General features: G+C 34.9%; 2 protein-coding genes across 6 annotated transcripts; one reads left to right on the top strand and one right to left on the bottom strand.

Moving 5' to 3' along the window:
* The first annotated feature begins 828 nt into the window (after window positions 1-828).
* LOC135693084 (acetylcholine receptor subunit alpha) lies at window positions 829-9,644 on the top strand. 2 transcript variants are annotated; one of them, XM_065211462.2, is made up of 7 exons: window positions 829-1,089; window positions 3,291-3,624; window positions 4,181-4,225; window positions 4,751-4,860; window positions 5,497-5,741; window positions 6,671-6,871; window positions 8,429-9,644. In XM_065211462.2, the coding sequence occupies exons 2-7, from the start codon at window positions 3,421-3,423 to the stop codon at window positions 9,097-9,099; spliced, it is 1,476 nt and encodes a 491-aa protein (XP_065067534.2). In that variant the 5' UTR covers window positions 829-1,089; window positions 3,291-3,420; the 3' UTR covers window positions 9,100-9,644. The 2 variants fall into 2 exon arrangements, with proteins under 2 accessions (XP_065067534.2, XP_065067535.2); XM_065211463.2 differs by lacking the exon at window positions 829-1,089 and adding an exon at window positions 1,904-2,796.
* Window positions 9,645-9,780: 136 nt separating this feature from the next.
* Window positions 9,781-21,067, bottom strand: LOC135693087 (neuropeptide Y receptor type 1). Of its 4 annotated transcripts, none has more exons than XM_065211469.2 (2): window positions 19,516-21,067; window positions 9,781-11,403 (listed from the first exon to the last, which is right to left on the bottom strand). In XM_065211469.2, exon 2 carries the CDS (start codon window positions 11,355-11,357, stop codon window positions 10,206-10,208), a length of 1,152 nt encoding a protein of 383 aa, XP_065067541.2. In that variant the 5' UTR covers window positions 11,358-11,403; window positions 19,516-21,067; the 3' UTR covers window positions 9,781-10,205. The 4 variants fall into 4 exon arrangements, with proteins under 4 accessions (XP_065067541.2, XP_065067545.2, XP_065067543.2 ...); XM_065211473.2 differs by lacking the exon at window positions 19,516-21,067 and adding an exon at window positions 15,633-17,391; XM_065211471.2 differs by lacking the exon at window positions 19,516-21,067 and adding an exon at window positions 14,050-14,677.
* Between the last annotated feature and the right edge of the window lie 983 nt (window positions 21,068-22,050).

Here is a 22,050-nt window from a genome sequence, read left to right as displayed (position 1 = left end):
ATCAAAATTGAGTTACCAAAATTCGGTTCTTTTCCTTTTGAAGATCAATCTTTTAATTTATCCTGCAATAAAATTTTTGTCTTGGCGAAAAGTTTCGTGTTCTTGATGTACCCATTACTTTATTGATCTTTTTATCCTTTAATAAACGCATGCAGTCCTACCAGCTAAAAAATTTATGAAATATTCTAAATTGTTGTAGTGTTGAAACTTTGTAAGAAGCGCAACGATATGTAAAGTAAAGCACTTTAAGAGCTTTAAGAACGGGTAGTATGTATAACTGTTTCTGGGGAATTTCGCTACGGCCCCAAGTTTAGGCCTTAAAAAATTTTCTTCTTGCTAAAGCCCTGATTCTATACAGATAAATCCGCGGAAATTTGACTTTTCGTAAATTTATGTAAAAAAACCTTTTTGGTCAACACAGAAACAGTGGCGCGTAATCCTTTCTTCTTTTTTCATTATTTCAGTCATGTTGATTCTCTGCATTCTTTAACAATTTTGCTATGCAAGAAGAAATTTTAAGAAACAAAGGTTTTATGTTTTTCCGTCATTTTAGACGATTAAGATCAACTAAGATAAGTTATAATTGAGACTTTTGAAATAACAAGTTTACAAGTTTATGTTTACAGGTTACACTAGAAATACCAATTGGATTCTTAAGACGCAAATTTTGAAGACTCATTGCTAACAATGAGCCTTTACGAGGGTGTCAAATAATCCAGGCGACAATCCAAACAATGGCAGTAAACTTCTACTGATTAACCATAATTGATTTCAGCATGTCTGAAAATGCATTATGGGATGCTGGCGTAGCGTAATGGCTCATTGTTAGCAACGAGTCTTTAATGTGGAATGTTAAACCTTGTTTGCTAATCAATACTCTTTGTCTTTTGTTTGCTAAAAAAGTTACCCGGCAAACAAATGGAATCATATCGGTAGACGTTGAAGCTTTTGTTGTTTTGACCTGGATGTCATATATTCTGAATTCAAATTGCTCAGCCAAGCTTGAAACTATCCTTCATTTATTATTCTATTTTCATAGACGATTGTTTTCAAGATTTGATCGCCAATAGATGAGCTGAACGTCGATCGGTGAGTTTATTTTCGTCTATATTTCACTATGCTGTCAGACTGATTACTAACCATTTTGAGGCTCTTTTCATTAGGCCAATTGAACTGTAGGTCTTTCCGCAGAATTTGAAATCAGCGGATCAGATTCTTCCGCCAAATCTTGCAATTTTTCTACCCTAGATAAACGTATATGTGGATAGCTATTTTGTTTCGTATTTACGAATGTTGTTAGGTAGAAGCTGTTTACCTAATAACAACAAAAACAAAGCAATTGTTAATTTAGAGTTTTGATTTCTCGGCTGGTGTTTAAGTTATATCAACAAAACAAATTTTTTTCGCTTAATCATTCCCAAACAAGACATTGAGAAAACCAAATTATAGTTTTTTTTATAGCCATTATTGGTATGTTTATGGCATTAATGCTTTCTTCTTAGATTGTTGCTCTCTGATCTATTGGTGACTTGAGAAACATGTATTACTTTTAAAACAACCAAAATTTGGTAGTTATTGGGCATCTAGCTAAATTATATTGCCAAGCAATACACCATTTATTTTGATAAGATCGCAGGATGTTGCAAATCGGTGCTACCGTGACGATTCATGACATTCAGACGTTACTCCGAGGTGAAGTATTAAAGTCTTGTTCAGATAGGCCCTCGGTGGATGAGTGAAGAGCTGAAACTACTAATAAATGAAACTTCTCGAATGAAAAATATTTCAAAACAACTAGAGACATACTTTTTTGTCCCGAAAAGACTGATTTTACTTTGCCTTATGTTCTCAAACGATGAGTACATAAGAAGTTTCAGCAATTCCTTTTCAGAAGGGTAAGACGATACAATACTACAGCAATGAAGTTATGTAGAATGACTTTTTTTAGTTACCAAGATATTCTCAAAGTGAATGTTCAATCAGCCATGATCATTTTTCAACTAAATAATCAAGATTTTGACTATGAAAATACAACATTGTTTTGATCGTACTGCCCATAAATGTCGGAAACTTTTTGACAAAAGTTTTTGTTTGCTAGACTTTTTTAATTCAGTTGAAATTGCCTTAACATCTTCGTTAACATTGGCGGACGTCACAACTCTCACAGGTGGAAGTAGATTAAGTCAAAATGATCCAAAACTGAATGTAATAGGTATAGGATTTAAATTATTCTTAATAATGCCACGACAGGTGATTTCTAGCTTATCATCTCTGTGAATGAAGGCTTTTCAATTCATGAATTCAATGATAATTTATAAGCAAACCGTCAATAATGAAACTTTAAAGCTTGGTTTATCATTTCACTACGATAAGTCTATTGTCGTGTATAATCTGCATTTCTGACTGAAGTTTATTGTTGCGAAGCGAACTGGCAAACTGCAGCGAGTCTTGCATTGTTAGTGTTAATTTCACCCTTTAAATATTTAACCACACCAACCTGTTCCTGATTGTTGCAAATAAAAATAAGGATAAAATCGTTGACAACTAAAGAATAACATACAAAAGAGACCGAATTTTGTCTGCTTTTACATTCCTGCTGCATATTTGCTAAATCTACCTGCAATAGGGCTCTGAATTGTTTAGAGAAACGAAGCCCTATTCAGCAGCTGTCATAGTTTATGCTCTAAGTGTTGCCGCTAGCCAAGTATATAAGCATTAGATACCATAATGAAGATGAAATACTCAGGGTAATATAAAGATGAAATATCATTCCACATAGAGATTCCATTTTGATACGTGAGTATATGAAAAAGGAGGTCTTTTACATTGATCAAATTTTGTGCCTACATTCAATTTTTCTGATTTTTTATCTTCATATTTAGGGATTCTAGACTTTAACGATTAGAATGAATTTGAGAAATATACCGTAAATAGACTGATTTATCTTTGAATTCCTTGCAAAATTTCCTCATTATTTCAACATGATATGAAGTTTTGCTGTGAGTCGTATAATTAGAACAAACAAATGAGACATTCTTTTAAAATTCATTATTCTCAAATCATTAAATGGCAAATGGCGAGCTTTGCAGCAATTTTTGCTTGCATGAAATTCATTCAGTCTTTGAGAGACGGTACAAACAAAAGAACTGAAAAAAACTCAAGCACCACTAACAAATTAAATTTCGTTGCACAAAGGTTAATTTGCATTTGAAAACATCTGTTCTTGGGCTCAGAAAAGTTGCTCAAACTCTTTTCACTGGATGCAAATGTTGGCTGTTTTTGTCGCCTAGGTTCTTGGCGTATGTACAAGTATTAACAGCGAATGTCATATGTTTGAAAGAAAGCCAAAGAGGACTGACACAATGATGAACTGATTCGAATCCTGTTAGATGCGAAGCTTATTTCCGTGCATCAAAGAAAATGCATTCTAGAGAAATGCTGCTCGTGTTTATTACAGTCAGTTTTTGGATGGCTGTCGGCATGTGCGTTATAATAACTGATGAAATAAGACTTCACAAAGACCTTCATAAAGATGGAATTTCATTATTACTGCCTGAAGAAGAAGGAGCTATTCGAAGAGCTAACGTCACTATTGGCCTGACATTAAACCAACTTGTTGATGTGGTGAGCGACCTCTTTGATTCTCATTTCATGATTGCAGTTGATAAATGCCTGTCGTAAATATAACAAGTTATACGAAAGTAGGCTATTTCCCTTTTTTTGTAAGTCGTGTAAATTCTATTATGTTTGTTGGCCTTGATGCATAGTTCTATAAAGCAAATCTCAAAAGCATTATAAAATTGTTGAAAACCTACATAAAAAGTCATTTTGTCAGAATATTTCGATATGATAAAGGTCAATGCAGATAGGTACAATGTCAAAAGTCTTCTAATTTAATATGTTAAGCATGAAGTATTTCTTTCCTTTCTAAATTTGATCTTTGAATTTATTTTATGGTTAATACATTTTATCGTTTAAAATGCTGTACCTCTTTAATAACCCTTTAAGAAGAAATATCCAGTTTCGAATCTTATCTTTAAAACTTAATACGAACAAGGGAAAGGTTGCAAGTGGCAAGCATATTGCTAATTTTCTAATTGTTGATCTCAAGTATATGCCCCTGCTGTTGGCTTCAAAACTGATATGAAACGTTAATAGCTTTTCTTGCTTCGTTTCGTAGGAGGAAACCAATGAGCATGTGATATTGAATGCTTTCATTCGCCAGGTGCGTCTAGCAGTTTTAAGATTCGCCTACGATTAATCGTGTGATGTTTCTATAACAACTAATGACTTATTAATATCTCTGATGATCGTCTTCCAAAGAATATGGCTAACTATCATAAAACTTAATACGATTTTCTGTTGATTCGCAATTTATCGTTGCCTAGCTAAATTGTAACTGGGAGGGGGATTTTTTCTAACGGTAATCGATTAAAAACCGTTTCTATTGAAAAACATGCCTTCATGAGAAGAGCTGTGGCAGAATTGCACTAGTTGTAGTTTTAATTCAAAGAATACCAGCAAGAATTATATACAAACCAAGTCACATTATCAAATCGCTTTCAGGAAATTTACTATCTTCAAGATTCACTGTGTAAATTATATCTTTGTTTAATGCTTATAAAGTCTGCAACGTCGCTTGAAGAAAGCCAAATGAACTAAAGCTGTTTCCTCTTTGGAAATATATCATTCTAAATAAACTAGTAGACTACAGAAGACACAAAATATGATATTTTATTATTTTTTCCAGCTCTGGTATAATCCGAATCTTCGTTGGGACCCAAACAAGTATGGTGGCATATCTCAAGTAAACGTGCAGCCACATCAAATTTGGACGCCAGACTTATATCTTTACGCCAAGTAAGGAAGTTATCTTTGCAACCCGATGCAATTTTGTTCTCTGATGATTCATTGGGTGTATGAATATATACCATAACAGCTACCTAGAATACGCTATTAATGCTTTTTGAGACAGAAGCCCCGTCATTTCAGAATACCTCATTTTAGTATATTTTTCTGCGAAGCTCTCTGCACATTTGTTATGATGGACAGTGAACAATGGATATTGGTTAGTTAGTCCAACAAATAGCATACATTTATAGAAAATTTGAAACAGGCTGCAACAGGACGTATTGAAATACATAGAAACGCTATTGATGTTAAAAATATCGAAGTTAGGATAGCAAAAATTAAAAAACATTCACGAATTAAAAGAAATAATATTTTGAAGGATACAGATAAATGAAACAGTATTCGTTGCTTGCTTTTGACAATGTTTGCAGGCTAGAAAAATACTGTCACAACAGAAGTTATTATAGAATTTAAAAATTGCTGTTGAAATCCAAAGTAGATTCTTTGGGCAACTTTTCATGAGACACCTTTGTAGCATAGCATTAGGTTAAAACTAAATTGTCATGTTCTGAAGATAATGGGGGCTTTTACTTAAAAAACGGCAGAAGGATACAAGATAGTGATGTCTTTAAAATTTATTTCCAGCGTGGAGGAGGACAAAAACTATAATGGCTTCCTAGATACCTTGAAGACGCGAGTCACGCTGCGGAGTGATGGCCTTGCCAAATGGCTGTCTCCAATCATGTTTCGTATAAGTTGCGGAATCAATGTTGCAAAATTTCCCTTTGACACTCAAAAGTGTGAATTCAGGTTCGGAAGTTTTACATACGACAGCGACAAGCTGACTTTGAAGCCCGAACTAAGTACTGCAGACCTGTCAAACTACACAGGTATGTTCATCATAGCACAGGCAACATTCATGAAGATGTCTGCTAGATAGCACATTCAGAGCGACTGTAGTGGAGTACCGATGGTAATTCCAATTCTAACCCCGAATAGTTCCCAAAAATCACTTATGGCCATGCACTGAACTACTTTTTTCTGTTGTTCCTTATGATTCTTCGATATGATAGCCCTTCGACATCTTGAGGACACTCTTCTAGGGTGAACAGCACAGTTAAAACAGGCTGCAACTGCAGTGGTGCAAATTTATCTTGACAAAGCTGGCGTGCTTACTTCCTCCTATTATAAAAAAGGATAATCTTGTTCTAGGCCTGTGCTTTTGTAGCCTTACTCAAGTAAGAGTGGATAACGATAAAAGCATAAAAAATAAACCTGAAATTTGTTTCTACAAATGTGGCACTTATACTAGCTTTTCAATCAAGATATCAAAGTAACTTGCTACTGCCTTCACAAGTATGTGGGCAAAAAGCTAAATAAACTCTCAGTTCAAGACCCATTTATAATTAGGACTTTTTGAATCTGTCTGCAGCAAAAAGTCAAACTGGTACAGACAGAAGTTCTTTTTCTCTTTAGATTTTTTTAAATTTGCGAGTTGTTAATAATCGCCGATTGTCCAAAACAAGAAACTAGCCAGAAGCACCATTTTTCCTCTTACATTACTTTTGTTCGACAATGTGATGTAAATGTTGGATCTTATTTTGGTTATTGACCCATGTTTTACCCTCTGAAGACTTTTCATACTTTAATGTGTTATATTTAGCCTTTTCGATGTTTTTTTAAACTAGCTTTGGTTTGGTTATTTTACGCTTTTGAATTTGAGAGCAATAGCCTACCATTGCAGACATTTCCAGGCCTTTTTCCAAACCAGTTCTTTTCAAAATATGAATTAATTCTTTTTTTCAAAATCTATTTACAGAAAACGTTGAGTGGCACGTGATATCTATGGACACGAAAAAAACACAAACCCTGCATACATGCTGCAAAAACAAATTTGACGAAGTCACGTTTAACCTGGTGATAAAAAGAAAGCCGCTGTTTTTACTTGTCAATCTAATTGCACCCAACATGATTTTTTCATTCTTAACAATCGTTGTTTACCTCATACCTGCAGGCTCAAGTAAGTTCTATATAGTTATTTTCTAGATTTTCAAAGTTCTAGCTATTAAATGTTCTCTGAAAACAGTACTTAGTAAGATATCACAAGATTATTCTAGAAAGCTTATGTCCTTAACTCTAAATTTATGCCTAGGCAGACTATTTTTGTTGTTCTATTTTCTTTCATAAAAAGTTTTAACAATCTCGCAGTTTTGGCTGAGTACCCATTTTTGACATTGTTCGATTACTAATTTTGCCTCCTTCTCTCCTTCACACAGTCTCTTGATATGACACTCCAATTGCTTGCTGTAACAGCCTAGAAAGTCAAATACAACAGTGATTTGATCTATTCCGTATCCACGATTTAACCGTTCCAGTGACTTTCTCATTTCAGAATACTTGTCTTGTTTTTCTTTCTCTCTCTTGGCAATACATCCAGGTGCACATATAGTCCCCTCTATCAAACTGACCTTTTTTCCTACTTTGTCAATTATCAGCATATCAGGCTTAATGGCATTGTTGCTTGGTCTTTTGTCTAAGTGCAACGGTATGTCCCACATAATCTTAGCACGATCATTTTCGATGCTTGCAAGAGGTAATGCTTGCTTGTACCATGGAACTCCACGATTATTTCCATCAAATTAAACTTTGCTCGTATTAGATGATAAATAGGTCTTAACATTCTATCGTGTCGTGCCTTGTAGAGTGTTTGTGCTAATGCTGCACAGGAGCACAGCAAATGAACGACTGTTTCTTCTGCTTGCTTACATAGACTACATGTTGTATTTGCAGTTTCCATCTTTAACTTGTACTTTGAATACGCTTTGGTAGGTAGTAACTGTTGCTTTATTGATTCATTTGTCGATAAGACTATATCTGGGATGTTTTTCCAGCTTCGAAAAATGTTTCTACTGTTTTTTGATATTTCATCACTATCTAGTATTGAAACCGTGTAGAATCCTAACCAAGGTTGGTTTCTAACTCTTTCTTCATATAGTCTTTGAATGATACTTCCTAGTCTGCGTTGGATCTGTATATAGTTGTCATCTTTTAACTCCACTCTTTCCTGTTCATAGCTTAATACAGACTTTTCCTCTAAAAGGCTCAAGTCAGCTTTGAAATGTTCCTTTGCGTACCTTGTTGCTTCAACAAAAGTTGACTTGAAGTTCTTTTTGCTTTTGTAATGTTGGAACGAGCATACCAGCTTTATTCTTGGATCTTTGCTTATGTTAATGTGATGTGCCACCTTAACCTCTGGAACCTCATCTACCTCTCTCTTCGACATGCTACATCAACTCAATTTTGACTTAAATGAAACTAAATCCATCTTGATGAAACTCATGAACATTTCTATCCGCTGCACCTACTATATCTTCTGTCGTCGAAACAAACCATGGCTAAGCCCCGAACTAATTGACTTTTAAATATTGTAATGCAGATAAGCCAATTATATGATGCCTGTAAAAGCGAGTGGTATAATTGTAAATTTAAAATGTATTCAATAAAAATGAGATGTTTAAAAAAAAAATATTATAAATGTTTTAAATGGAGTTTCAATTTCCCAGTTTTTGTTTTTCAGGTGAGAGGTCATCGTTTGTGGTCAGCCTGGTTCTCGCCATGGCTCTTTTTCTCACATCATCAATAGATTTAATGCCGGACAGTTCTGAAGTGATACCTTTGTTTAGTTATTTTCTTGGCCTCGTCCTTCTAGCCATGTTTCTTCTAACTATAACAGTTTGCTACAGTTTAAGCATCTATTATGCCAATGCAAGTGTAGCTGTTATGCCTTTTTGGATGAGAAAATATCTGCTTCATAAGCTGGCACCGTTTTTTGGTATTACGATCAGAGCTAAGAGAAGTGGCAATAAATCTAATAAAGGTAATAGAGAAGAGTTTTACCTGACCACAGCCATTAATGATGAGCTAGAATGCTGCCATCCTGGGAGACTGTGGAAAGCCGAAAACTCATTAAGGCAACCTGGTTGCCTTTGGAATAACAAAGAGCGTAACCATAAGATCTTGAAAGAATTAAATCTCGATTCAAGGGCTGATAAAAAAGCATTGAAAAAGATAAATAAACATTTAACAAAGATTATTGACAACATGGAACTGGAAGAAGAGAGGGCACACAGGCAAGGCGAGTGGCAGGCAGTCTCCAAAGTACTTGATAATGTTTGCTTTTGGTTTTTCATATGTGCTTTTCTGCTTGTTATTACATTTTGTTCAATAAAAGGAGCAACTTTGGATTAGAAAACCCGGTAGCTGCAAGAACTAAGGTAAAAATGAACACGTTTCTGCAAAGTGGAATGACCAGAAATTTAATCACTTACAATTTGATAGATGAGATTAAATTTGGTTGGACCGGTTGGACGCCGCTTCTTATTGATATTGCAATTTTTGCCAACATCTGTCAGTTCAGTTCTCAGCATTTCGAATTATTTTTGTCGAAATCAGATTGCAATAAATACGTTTGGAAGTGGTGTTGACCTTTAGTCATAGAATTGGTTATTCAATAAAGAAGACGATGAAAGTACTTAATTTTAATGTATTGTACCTAACCCTGACTGGTTCACCAACGATCAATCATCATAGCATTTTTACAGATCCTGTTTCCATGTATATATATATATATATACATGCTGTATTGATTTGTTTTTTTTTCGTATCGGCAAAGTCTTGTCATTGCAACAAAATTCATATCAAATTAAAGGAGCCTTATGTTGATGTGCAAGTTTGATTTTCATGAACCAGCGTTTCGATAAAATTTCCCATGCACAGTTTAAGATTGAGTTGGATTTCTACCATGATTTCCACGCCCTCTAGATATTATCAAATTGTAAAACATGATTATTATAAACAACGATGTTACCATAAAACTGCCCGTGTGCTAAACAACCCTCTTTTGGCAGTATACAATGAAAGGCAAGCTGATTTCCAGCATTTCATGTTATTGTGAACACATTTTACACGTCATTAATACGCTATTTTTCAAACGAGTTTATATAGAAGATATAGGCAGAGTATCTATTACCGTTTGGACATTAACACTGGTAGATACTGGTAAGAAGGAATATTGATACGTACAGATTAGATTTAGTAACTGCAAGTATTTACCATCTATATCCAATAAGAATAATAATATATCAACAATATAGGATCGTATATTCATTTGTAGTTCGTATTAAATAATTAGAATCCAGTTAAGTAATCCAATATTAGTGGATCAGCCCTTTAATGCATCTTCAAATCGGGCTGAGATCAACAGAACTTGTCCTCTAGTACTTCTTCTGCTTCACTCTCCTGCTGTAAACTCGAATCACCAAGGACCCTGGGAAAGCTTACTTTCCTTTCTCGCCTCACAAATAACTTTCATCCAGCGGTTCAGAAGCAGTAGCATTGCTTAGGCCTTGAAGCTGCTGACATGTTGTTCTGTCCTCTTCACGTTCGATTAACCTACGAAAAGATTCTCTCTGGCGGATTGGCGGACTCCCTGAAATAATCCTACAGGGAATTTCGGATTCACTCCTGGCCTTGTGAAGAAGGCCACGGAGAGCACAGTAAAAGAATGGATTTAGGCAGCTGTTCAACCAAATCAATACTTGCGAGAAGTTTATTGCATTAGACAAAAGAAAATGGTTCTCAACGACGCTGAAGTCCATTATGAAGAAACAGACGTAAATTGGAAGGTTGCAAATGGCAAAACAAGATATCAGCAATGTCATCAATTTAATAAAGCGATTTTGAAGCAATTTTGACGCCCGTTCGCTGTATGGTGTCAAGCCGAATTTCAGTCTGATAACGATGATGAAGTACGCGATCAATATAAAGCTCAAAGGTAAGGCATAATTTACCAGGAAAATGAACGCTGTATAAGCCTGGCGTTGGTAGTGACTAGGCCAAATTTCTTGACATTGATATAATGGCAACATTTCATTGTACTCATAAGCGTAGAATGACGGTGCGGCGACAGCGGTGGACCATAGCCAAATGGTTAATATTTTTACTCGTAGACCAAACATGGTTGACCTTGGAGTCATTGGGTGTATAATGGCTCGGTATCTCTCCCAGGTGATAGTTGCCAATGTGCAAATACTCGCTGAAACAACCATTACTTGTATAGAAGGCATTGCTTTACAGAATAGCCAACCAAATTTCCACTTTTTGCTCTCGTAGTATATCACGGTAAAAGGTATACAGAATATGGCAACAAACAAATCCGCAACATTCAGATTTATCAAATAATAACCATAATAGTAATTCTTAATACTTCTCAGTTGCTTGTGTTTAAAAATGTAAAGGATAGCCGCTATGTTTCCAAATATTGCCAAGAGAAATATTGCCGAGGATAGTGTCAAGCGAAAAATGTCCAATGGAGAATGACTGCTTGAGGTTTCCGCGTTTTTGAGCGCGCCACTTGTGAAAGTGGGAAGAGCTGTTCTGGTTTGGTTCTCTGTTAACCCGTGGCTGCTATTAAGAATTAATATGACTGCAACTTCACTGTAATTCATCTTTAAATATAGCCTTCTTTGACTGTCACTTTAAACGGTCAGCGACCTAGACATAAAAACAATTCATCTAGTGTAAAAAATATTCTTTTGGCGGTAAAGAAATTGAAAATGGCTTTCAAAAAGAAAAGAATTAAAAAATTGCTTCAGGACCGATTTTACGTCCGTGCGATTAGACACGTTCGTCCGAAGTCTCGGTTCCATATTTTGGCGGGAAAATTCGTTACTATTGCATTCGTCAGCAGGTTGTACAAGAAACTTATTAATTGAAGAGGATGCTGCTTCAAAATGTTGACTTTTCTTAGATAATTTTACCCAAAAGGAATGCGTGCAAGGGGTGAGTTTACAATACAATTCTACGAATTTCAAAGATTTCAAAGGGAAAAGAACTGGCTTAACTATTTTTTTGTTTTTCAGCCGACTGCTTATTCTAGTATAATTTTGAAATGCTAACATATTTGAAAGATTATTATAACCTCATTTCGAGTTTGGTATTGAAGTTTACTTTTAAGTGAGAAAAAGAAACAAGAACATTATTGAACATTCCATGCATTTGGATTCAAGAGACAAATACATTAAATTTTGATTTAATAAATGTACAAACGATTGTGTTATGCCAGGTAATCACCTCTCATATCTAAAGAACAAGTAGTACAATTGCCAATTGAACAACACGTAGCTTGGATCCAACAAAGAACATTCAATCTTCCATTTCCTGTTTAATTATTTGGAGAAAACAGAATTCCTCTATTTGTTGAAATCAAAACTTGATGTCCAAGACTGGGTAATGGACATCAATGTCTCGCTGCAAATATATTTTCAGTGATTTCAGCTAGATTAAGAATATTTTGGGTCCAGAGGTAATGCTGTTTAGTCCAGAGGGTCAAGGGGGAGCATTACCACCCGACAAGGGATTTCATTTGACCAACATTTTCTAGACCAGTTTTTGGTGTAGAATTCAAATCTGGATGTTCAAATGCATGACATGTTCAGAGGATACTTTTCCGAGATTCATGGGGCTTTGTTCAAAAACTGGGATGCAGCCTGTGAATGAGCTGTCATTGACTAACCAACTTTTTCTAGATCAGTTTTTGGTGTAGAATTCAAAATAAATGTTGATCGGGTGGAAGTGAGCGCTTTTCCGAGATACAGGGGTCTTTGTCCAAAACTGTCCTTTAAATAGATCAAGTTTATTTCCTATGCATGCTTAGCAAAAAAATCATCTCAAGTGGACATAGACTAGCACTGCTGTCAGCACTGGGGCTCTTGACTTATGGAGAGGGTTGAAATTAGGGTCATCTGGTCTTGAAAAAGGAATTATTGAATCAGTTTGATCTGTGAGTTCTCTAAAACATTCAAACCTGAAATCATAACACATTTACATTTTTTGTCCAGATAAGAATTTCAAGATCATAAGCTATCGTGTCGTTAATTTCTCCTTAATCTGCACTGTCACTTAATTGTTCAGTGCCCATATTAACTTCATCATCTAGATATTCTTTACATCTAACTAATGCCATAGTCTTTTTTTATTTCTTGATATGGCTCTTCTATCCGGTCTCCAAAGGCTTGCAATGTGGTTTGAGCGTTGGATGTGCTTCCTAAAGCTTTAACTGCCTGGAGGCATGCAGATAGACCTGGAGATTTCTTGTCTCTTGCAAATATTCTTCGAAAAAGCTTCCATCTTACATCACCACCCGATTAACATTTATTCAAAGTCCCTCGTCGGGGGGTAATGCCCCCCCCCCTTGACCCTCTCGATTCATTTTAATATACTTTGGCTAATCTCAACGGAAAGGAAATAAAACGCGAGCAGCCGTTGAAAAATTGTTAAGAACCTAAATCGAGAAAAATGCCATTTTCTTTGAATATAAAAATAAGTTACGGTAAAAATATATAAATTTATAAACAGTGTTAAATAATTCCAATCATTTTTACAATCATAAACAAAAGCTTAATGTTTTAAATTGTCCTCTTTCCTGTTGCTGTGTTTCATTGTAAAAGCTTTCAAATATTATAAAGATATTGTGGCTACATTATTGTAATGAATGAAATTTACGAATTGGAATCAACTGTAAGATTTTCTGGATGCGTGTAAGGGTGAGCTTTCTGTATGAAAAACAGCAGATAAACTTGATTTTATGATTAAGGTTGAACTGACTAATTTGTTGAGGCAATGTGCAAATTGACAAGCCGAATATCTGAAATTCATGCCTTGAGGTTCTGTCATTGGTTGCTTAACTCGTCTTTCGATCATGTTCAATGCGTTATGTTTAATGTAGTGTTTCACAGCTTGCGCAAGTGTATGTCTTACCAAAATAATTCTCTGTATCGTAAGGTTTATCGTTAGGCCTGTCAATATTAACAAAGCTGTAAACATTGATTCATAACCGCCTCAATAGGTGTAAAGAAGCAAAAAGGAAAGGCAACCATGCTTCAAGAAATATACAAATCTATAAAAGATTAGGAAGGGCACTCAGCATTGCACACAATACAGGACCAATCCCAACTCTAGTCTATCGGCCCTTTATCAAACAATTCAATAATGCTGAAAGGAAAATTATTTAAGTGATATAGGGAACTTCAACAAGAGATTTATGTTACGTTCATAGGAATTCAAATATTGCCAATTTGATATTAAATTGCTGCATCTGCATTTTTAAGTAACTACAGTGCAACAAATGTATGTCAATACCTCAATTGAAACTCAATAGTGGAAATCTGACTTTTATAAGGAGAATCCTTTCTCTGTGCATCAGTACCAATACCAGCAACAACAGATCATGACCCAGCAAGTGTCTGCACTAATACAAAGTATAACTACTTTAAGACCAGAGCTCTAATACTATTAAACCATTAGCTTTATGTGAAAATTCAAAATAATCTCTTTTGTCATATATATCTGAGCTTTGATGCTAATAACATGCTTTACTAGCTCATTTAAAACACTTATATATGCCTCTTCGCGTGTTTTTAATGCTTGTTGAACGGTCGGCAATGTAAAACATAAGCCTGTTGACCACCTTGGCAGATGGGCAGACCTTTGGTTGCCGAAATCAATTAAACAGCTATGCATAATTTTCACATACGGAAAATCTGTTCTTGATAATCAAATCAAAGAGGCAAAATGACCGCAGAGTGGAAGATTCCACAAAATCAAAGGATGCAGGATTTTCAACTAGGATTTTCCTATCCCTTGAAAATGACTTTTCAGCTTCTTCTCCAAAACCTTCCTAAAAGCGCCTTAGCTTTAGAAACCGTTCCTTGTATCCTCTGAAGGTACTTTGATTATCAACATACCGTAAATCCTCGAATTGCCCCCCCCCTCGAAAAAGCCCCCCCCCCCCATTGAATAAGCCCCACCCTAGAACTACAAATTGTCAATAAGCGCCCCCCTCGAATAAGACCCCACTGCTACCGTAAATTCTCGAATTTGACCCCTCCATTTGATGATTTTTTCCATCTGAAATTGCCTATGACGTTTTATTGAATTACCACAACAAATTCATACTTTTGGTAGTAATTAATTAAATGCTCATAAAGAAATTCCTAATTAAATAAACGAGGTCTTTAACAATGTTTTCTTAATGTCTACAATAATTTTCTAAGCCCTTCCCTCGTATAAGCCCCCCCCTTGAATAAGCCCCCCCCCTCGAATAAGCCCCCATTCAAAAATATCAAAAATAAATAAGCTCCCAGGGGGCTAATTCAAGGATTTACGGTAACGCTAACATCTGAGAATCAGGCTAGGGCATTCCGTTAGAAATCTCCAATTGAGCTGGTTACTTCTTTCTTGTAAAGTAAACAGTTTATACTGTATGGATAACCATATAGATGCACGATTAGATTCCGTACTGTTTATTGTCCACAAAAAGCCTTAATTTTGTTCTCTACAACTTCATTTGTGCAATAAAAAGATTAAGCTAATACTTTTGTGGTTCTCTTATGCAAATTTCCGAAAATGATGTTTCAACCAACTCCACTTAAGATAAGTTGCATCCTAAAAAACGACAATGGAAGAGCCTCTCATCATATTAAGTGGCTATACCTCTTGTATAAGACATTGTTCTCTATAAGAAATGTCCGGGAAACCACATCATAATTTCAAAATGCATGTCTAACAAAAATTGACTCAGTGTATGCGCTTTAATAATGCAAGAATCCAATCTACTAACAAATCATAGCTATACATAAAATATAATTTATCAAAGACCCATATATTATGCCCATTGCTTCCTCGTAGTAAGTTATAAATGCAGAGCCTGCAGTTATACCCACCGCTACAATTGGATGTCGGTTCTAACAGATCAAACTGTAATGCTCCTGAAATGCTTCGTCTGAGTCTGACTGCGCGCTGTAAATTGTGTAGAATGGGTCTTTGTATGGATTGCAGATGTAAGCTTTTCACGATTAATCCAGCATGGTCCGTTATGTGCAATCAAGTTCATATAAAGAGAGCAAACCTTACTGATAGCAAATAGCTTTCTACCTTAACGATTACTGATAGCAAATAGCTTTCTACAGAGTCTAATAATTTCACACGGTCTGTCACAGCGAAGAGTGAACCTGGCGCCTCAGATGGTGGTCTAAGTTACAAATTTGCCCCTCTAACGTAGCCAACAAATTGTCTTCTTGAAGTCCAAATCTCTGGCTATTCAATGTTCATAAACAAAGCTAATTGTCCGAGTTGCATATAAGGTCAAGTCATCTTTAAACTGTTGTTAATTAAACCAATACAGCACGGGATTTTGTGGTGTTTCTGTCCATCCAGAATTTAAATCCACTGTCTGGTTGTAGCCTTAAATTAAATTCTTAAAGTATTACATAAAGCCTCTCTGAATTGTTTATTGATAAAGAAACAGAAATCTCAACCCAGTTTATAACTTTTGTATTCTTAAAAACAACGTTACCAAATTCTTTATGAGTGCTTTGAGATTATTTTGGAACTGCTTTTGTTCTAATTGACGCATTAGCGATGGCTTATGGAAGGTACAATGCCTATCGAGAGGCATTTCAAATCGTTGAGCAAAAGAACAACGCCCTCATAGAGATTATTGTAACAAAAAACGGTATCCAGAGGTCTCTGATGAGCTGTTTCAAACAGTGCGCTTTCCCTATAGTTGGGCAACAACGACCACTTACATGATACCTTTGAACATGAGTTAGAACATGTTAGTCTCACGTGAGAAGCAAATGTCTCTCAAGCATTCGTTTTTTGTGCCTGGAGGACATTTGATTGTTACTTTTGGGCCTTGAAGCCTTTGATTGACACATATAGGTCTTGATGACTTTGGGATGTCATTCTTGGGCCTTGAAGCCTTTGATTGACACATATAGGTCTTGATGACTTTGGGATGTCATTTTTGGGCCTTGAAGACCTTTGATTGTCACGTTTAGGCCTTGAGGACATTTGATAGTCACTTTTTGACTTTGAAGACCTTTGGTTGTCACTTTTGGGCCTTGAAGCCTTGATTGACACATATGGGTCTTGATGACTTTGGGATGTCATTTTTGGGCCTTGAAGCCTTTGATTGACACATATAGGTCTTGATGACTTTGGGATGTCATTTTTGGGCCTTGAAGACCTTTGATTGTCACGTTTAGGCCTTGAGGACATTTGATAGTCACTTTTTGACTTTGAAGACCTTTGTTTGTCACTTTTGGGCCTTGAAGCCTTGATTGACACATATGGGTCTTGATGATTTTGGGGTGTCATTCTTGGGCCTTGAAAACCTTTGATTGTCACATTTAGGCACTTTTGATACAAGATGCACAAAATATTATATAAATAGATGTCAGCTTTCCTGAGGACGCTCAAATCAAATCACATCAACTTTACCATGTTCATATAAATATCTGATTTAAAATTATCTGGGTAGAAAAATGTTTTTAAATATTATCACCGTTTACCCTTGTATTTAATAGTTCTGGATGCCGTATAAACCCGAGCTCTAAACGCTCTGGCGCATAGAATTGACGATCTAAGTTGCAACTCCGAGTGTCACGCTTAGATCAATCATCTATCTATCTATCTATCTATCTATCTATCTATCTATCTATCTATCTATCTATCTATCTATCTATCTATCTATCTATCTATCTATCTATCTATCTATCTATCTATCTATCTATCTATCTATCTATCTATCTATCTATCTATCTATCTATCTATCTATCTATCTATCTATCTATCTATCTATCTATCTATCTATCTATCTATCTATCTATCTATCTATCTATCTATCTATCTATCTATCTATCTATCTATCTATCTATCTATCTATCTATCTATCTATCTATCTATCTATCTATCTATCTATCTATCTATCTATCTATCTATCTATCTATCTATCTATCTATCTATCTATCTATCTATCTATCTATCTATCTATCTATCTATCTATCTATCTATCTATCTATCTATCTATCTATCTATCTATCTATCTATCTATCTATCTATCTATCTATCTATCTATCTATCTATCTATCTATCTATCTATCTATCTATCTATCTATCTATCTATCTATCTATCTATCTATCTATCTATCTATCTATCTATCTATCTATCTATCTATCTATCTATCTATCTATCTATCTATCTATCTATCTATCTATCTATCTATCTATCTATCTATCTATCTATCTATCTATCTATCTATCTATCTATCTATCTATCTATCTATCTATCTATCTATCTATCTATCTATCTATCTATCTATCTATCTATCTATCTATCTATCTATCTATCTATCTATCTATCTATCTATCTATCTATCTATCTATCTATCTATCTATCTATCTATCTATCTATCTATCTATCTATCTATCTATCTATCTATCTATCTATCTATCTATCTATCTATCTATCTATCTATCTATCTATCTATCTGTTTTTTCCCCTTTTAATCAAGTTTAAAATATTTAATTCATAAAATGTTGTGTAGCTTCAAAATGCCGAATTGTGTTTGCTACCTTTTACAGTATCTCAGACACCATAACAAATTTTTCTTGATTGACGGAGGAAAATGAAACTTTATAGAAATAAAGCTTAAGTTCAATTCCTATACATTGTTTTTTTCTGTTCTCTTATCATTCTTTTACATCTTTCAATGAAGCAACTATCTGATAAAATTATCGAAAAGAGATCATCCCACAAGAATTGTCATAATCAAAACACATTTTGGTGGAGGAAAGACCACATATGGTATTTGAAAAGCAAAATATCTCTTTACTGGGTTAAAAGATTCTAAAGAAGACTGTTTGCTATTTGCTTGACAGTCAAATTATGGGCAAACTTTCTATCTGTCATGTAGTAATGGTATAAACAAACAAATACAGATATCTCATGTATAGATTTAATGATTTTTTATCATTATATGAAATGACTTGTGTTTCTAAATCAATTCAGTCTGCTCCACATACAGATTATAAGACGATATTTTTATATATTTATGATAATTTCAGATAATATTTGATATATTTAAGACAATATCATTATGATATATTGTATTACACCAAAAATGACTGCAGAATGATGTACTGGACTGCAAATGTACATAAATATCATTTGCAATTTCAATGCATAATCACAGTGATGATTATGTCTTAAAAGTACTAGCCTCTGTCCATATTTGTCAGATGATGATTTCGGATATTATGAGTAAGAAGGAAAAATATTTCATATTCTAATATTAAGAGCTATAAAGATCTGGTCGTATTTCGCAACTTTTAAGAATGACAACAACACAAATGCTTTTAAGAAGAACTTACTAAAAGTCTCAAATCATTACTATTCTTACAGCCTGTGACATTTCAACCTAAAAGCTATATATATTTATAAAGGAATATCTAACATGAAAAGATAATATTGCGCTTGAGTGTTGTATCTCTATCAATTGTAAACTTCAATTTCCTAAGCTGCAAAGGGCAATCGGAATAACAGCCGTTCTAGAGATATCATTTCCAGGAATAAAGACATATTGGGTATAAACTAATAATTTTCCTCCGGCGTGTTCTATATTGCTGATGATACTGATAACGCTATTCCAGCATCTTCCTAAACATCCAAAATTCTTTCAAGTGCTAAAACTCTTCAAAATTCTGCTATTCAGGCATAAATTGAAGAATGATAAGAAGGTCGTAAAGTTTTCGTATACTTACCGTGAGTAGCTAGCTCATCGTATTTGAGAATTACACAGAACACTTTCTTTAACTGCATATTTGCTCCCTAAGAAACTCATTCCTATCTGTCATATCAATTCTCATACATAAGTTTCTATAGAACCCTGTAAAAATGGTTGGTGACGAGAAGATTCACTGTTAAATTTGATCCGTTGGTGAATACGGATAACAACCAAGGCAAGAAGTATCTTACTTTACAGCCCCGTTAATGCTATTGCCAACCGTTCTATAGCAAATAGATTAGCGGCAACCTTGCTTGTTGATTCGATGACGTAATTGACAAAGCTAAATCTCACCAACTTTGGGTAAGCGTCAAGGAGTCGCATGACATTAGGGAGACAGTTATACTCGGAACGCTCAGAAATGTTTATATCAGGCTTTGTAGCTTAATGAATGCTTTTGGTAAGATCAATATTTCTCTGTTTTTAACGAGAAGCCCGTTTGCAACCAGCGTTTAGATTCAACTTCTAAGTTAAACATTCGATTTTGGGGTTTTACTAATGTTGGCTAGGGATTATTTCCAGACACGTTGATGTTGATAGGCGATGGCGTAATGTTGAAAATAACTGCACAATCACATCAATGTGATTGTTAAAAACACTCTGAAAATGGAAACAAATGTAAGCTTTCTTCAACCGTGGTGAAACGCAATTTTGTTGAAGGCAATTCTGCTTCTTTTGAGCTAAGTAACATTTACAAATTCAAGAGCTGTACTCTGTTTTATAATTGTACAACATTTAAAGTTGCAAAAACCACTTTGTAATTCAAAGTTTGCTCCGGTAGTTTTGTAATTAAAGACGATCAATTGTTATCAACCTGCAAAACATCAGCCCTAAGGTATGTGTGGCCCGTAACTATAGCGTCGCAGTGTTTAGACTTTGAAGTGTGTCATAAACATTGTCAAGGTCTGGTGACAATTGACAGTTATCAATCTGCCACTTAACAAGACAACATTCCCCTAAGCAATTTTCCAGCTTTTCAAAACATAGACATCTTTCCAGCAAACTTGTAAGCATTCTTCGCTTAATAAGCGGTAAATCGTATTCAAGGTGAAGATACTCCCGTATTTTTTCTTATGAAGATCAAGTAGCTTTCAGACTATTTTAGCGAATGTAATGTAGAAACTGTAAGATACCAACCTTGCTATGTTCCCTTCAGATAGTATTTGCTGTGTTAAGGACATTCATAAAAGTCATCCATGATTAAGGTATTTTAACCCTGCGAAACTTGTAATTTGATGTAGACCTGGCAAAGTTTGAAAGTGTTCTTATCGTCAGGATTTGCTGTTTCTGTTCGTTTGCATTACAAGATGCGTTTGATGCTTTGTAAGTCGATATCCAATTTACGCGGCATGTGCTCAGTGTGGTTGTGCGCCTGCTTTGTTAAATGATCACATGTTATTGTGGTTTGTGACCAAATATGAACTAATTAATAGATCAATCAGTCACAGTAATTTGCAGATTTACCACTGTATTTATGAAAGATAGATACTTCGCCTCACTATACACATCCATTGATTCTCTTTGATAAAGAATTTCTTTGAGGATACTGCTTGCACGATGAATATAATCAATAGAGAACTGTACAATCAAAAGATTAAATCTGTAGTTGATGACATAATTTTTCAAGCCAGGATTATTGGCTTTTTCACTATAGTTTGCTGGTTATTTGTTACAGGCAATCCAAGAACAAGCACTCAGTGTACCCATTTGATCTTGTTTAAAATATAGGTTAAACCTGAGTCTGTTGCCAGCTTTTTCTCACAGTTAATTCCACTTTAGAGTCAGAATATAAATAAAACTTTTGTTTTCTCTATAAAGCTTCTTTCCCATGCCCGAATTTTCTTACCATACAGTCCAGTCGGAATCTGGTATTATGAGAAAAGAGTTCTATGGACAATGAAAATCAAAGGGACATATCTCTATGAATATGCTAGACGATTCTTGAGCCCTGTAACTCGAAAGCAACTTATGCAATTTTTGCTACTGTTTGTGCTTTAATCTCTCTTCCAAATTCAGTTTGACTTTTAATTCAAACCCAAGTTCCTTTTTATGCTACATTTTTTACCTAATTAAATTCAAGGATCCTACTGTCATAAAAAATTATTCCCCCTAAACAAACTCAACTTTTTCTCGTACGCTATTTAATACTGATTCCATAGATAATACATGCCTACAAAGATATGCAGGGGTGAAGCTAAAGAAAAGTTTTAGAGAGATGCAGAACCTATGATATGCCAACAAAATGACATTCTTTAGGTGTGACTGTTGGAAATATTACAACGTGGCCAAACTGCTTCTAGTGAAATCTTGAACCATTTGTAAGTAAACTGAATATTGTTTCAGGCAGAAACAGAGAACATAATATACTATATTTCTTTGACAAATTTTTAATCTAGAAACTTGCTCAAAAGCCAATGTTTACGGGTGCAATTCCCTCTGCACCCTACTCTGGCTACGCATTCGAAGATATGACTCCCGTTAAACGACTGAGACTTCAATTTTCTTGTTTGAA

The sequence above is a fragment of the Rhopilema esculentum genome, chromosome 11 (assembly GCF_057945365.1).
Source record: "Rhopilema esculentum isolate cy_ngs chromosome 11, ASM5794536v1, whole genome shotgun sequence".
Lineage (NCBI taxonomy): Eukaryota > Metazoa > Cnidaria > Scyphozoa > Rhizostomeae > Rhizostomatidae > Rhopilema > Rhopilema esculentum.
The sequence above is the reverse complement of the archived record's forward strand: the minus strand, read 5'-3'. Positions and strand labels throughout refer to the sequence as shown.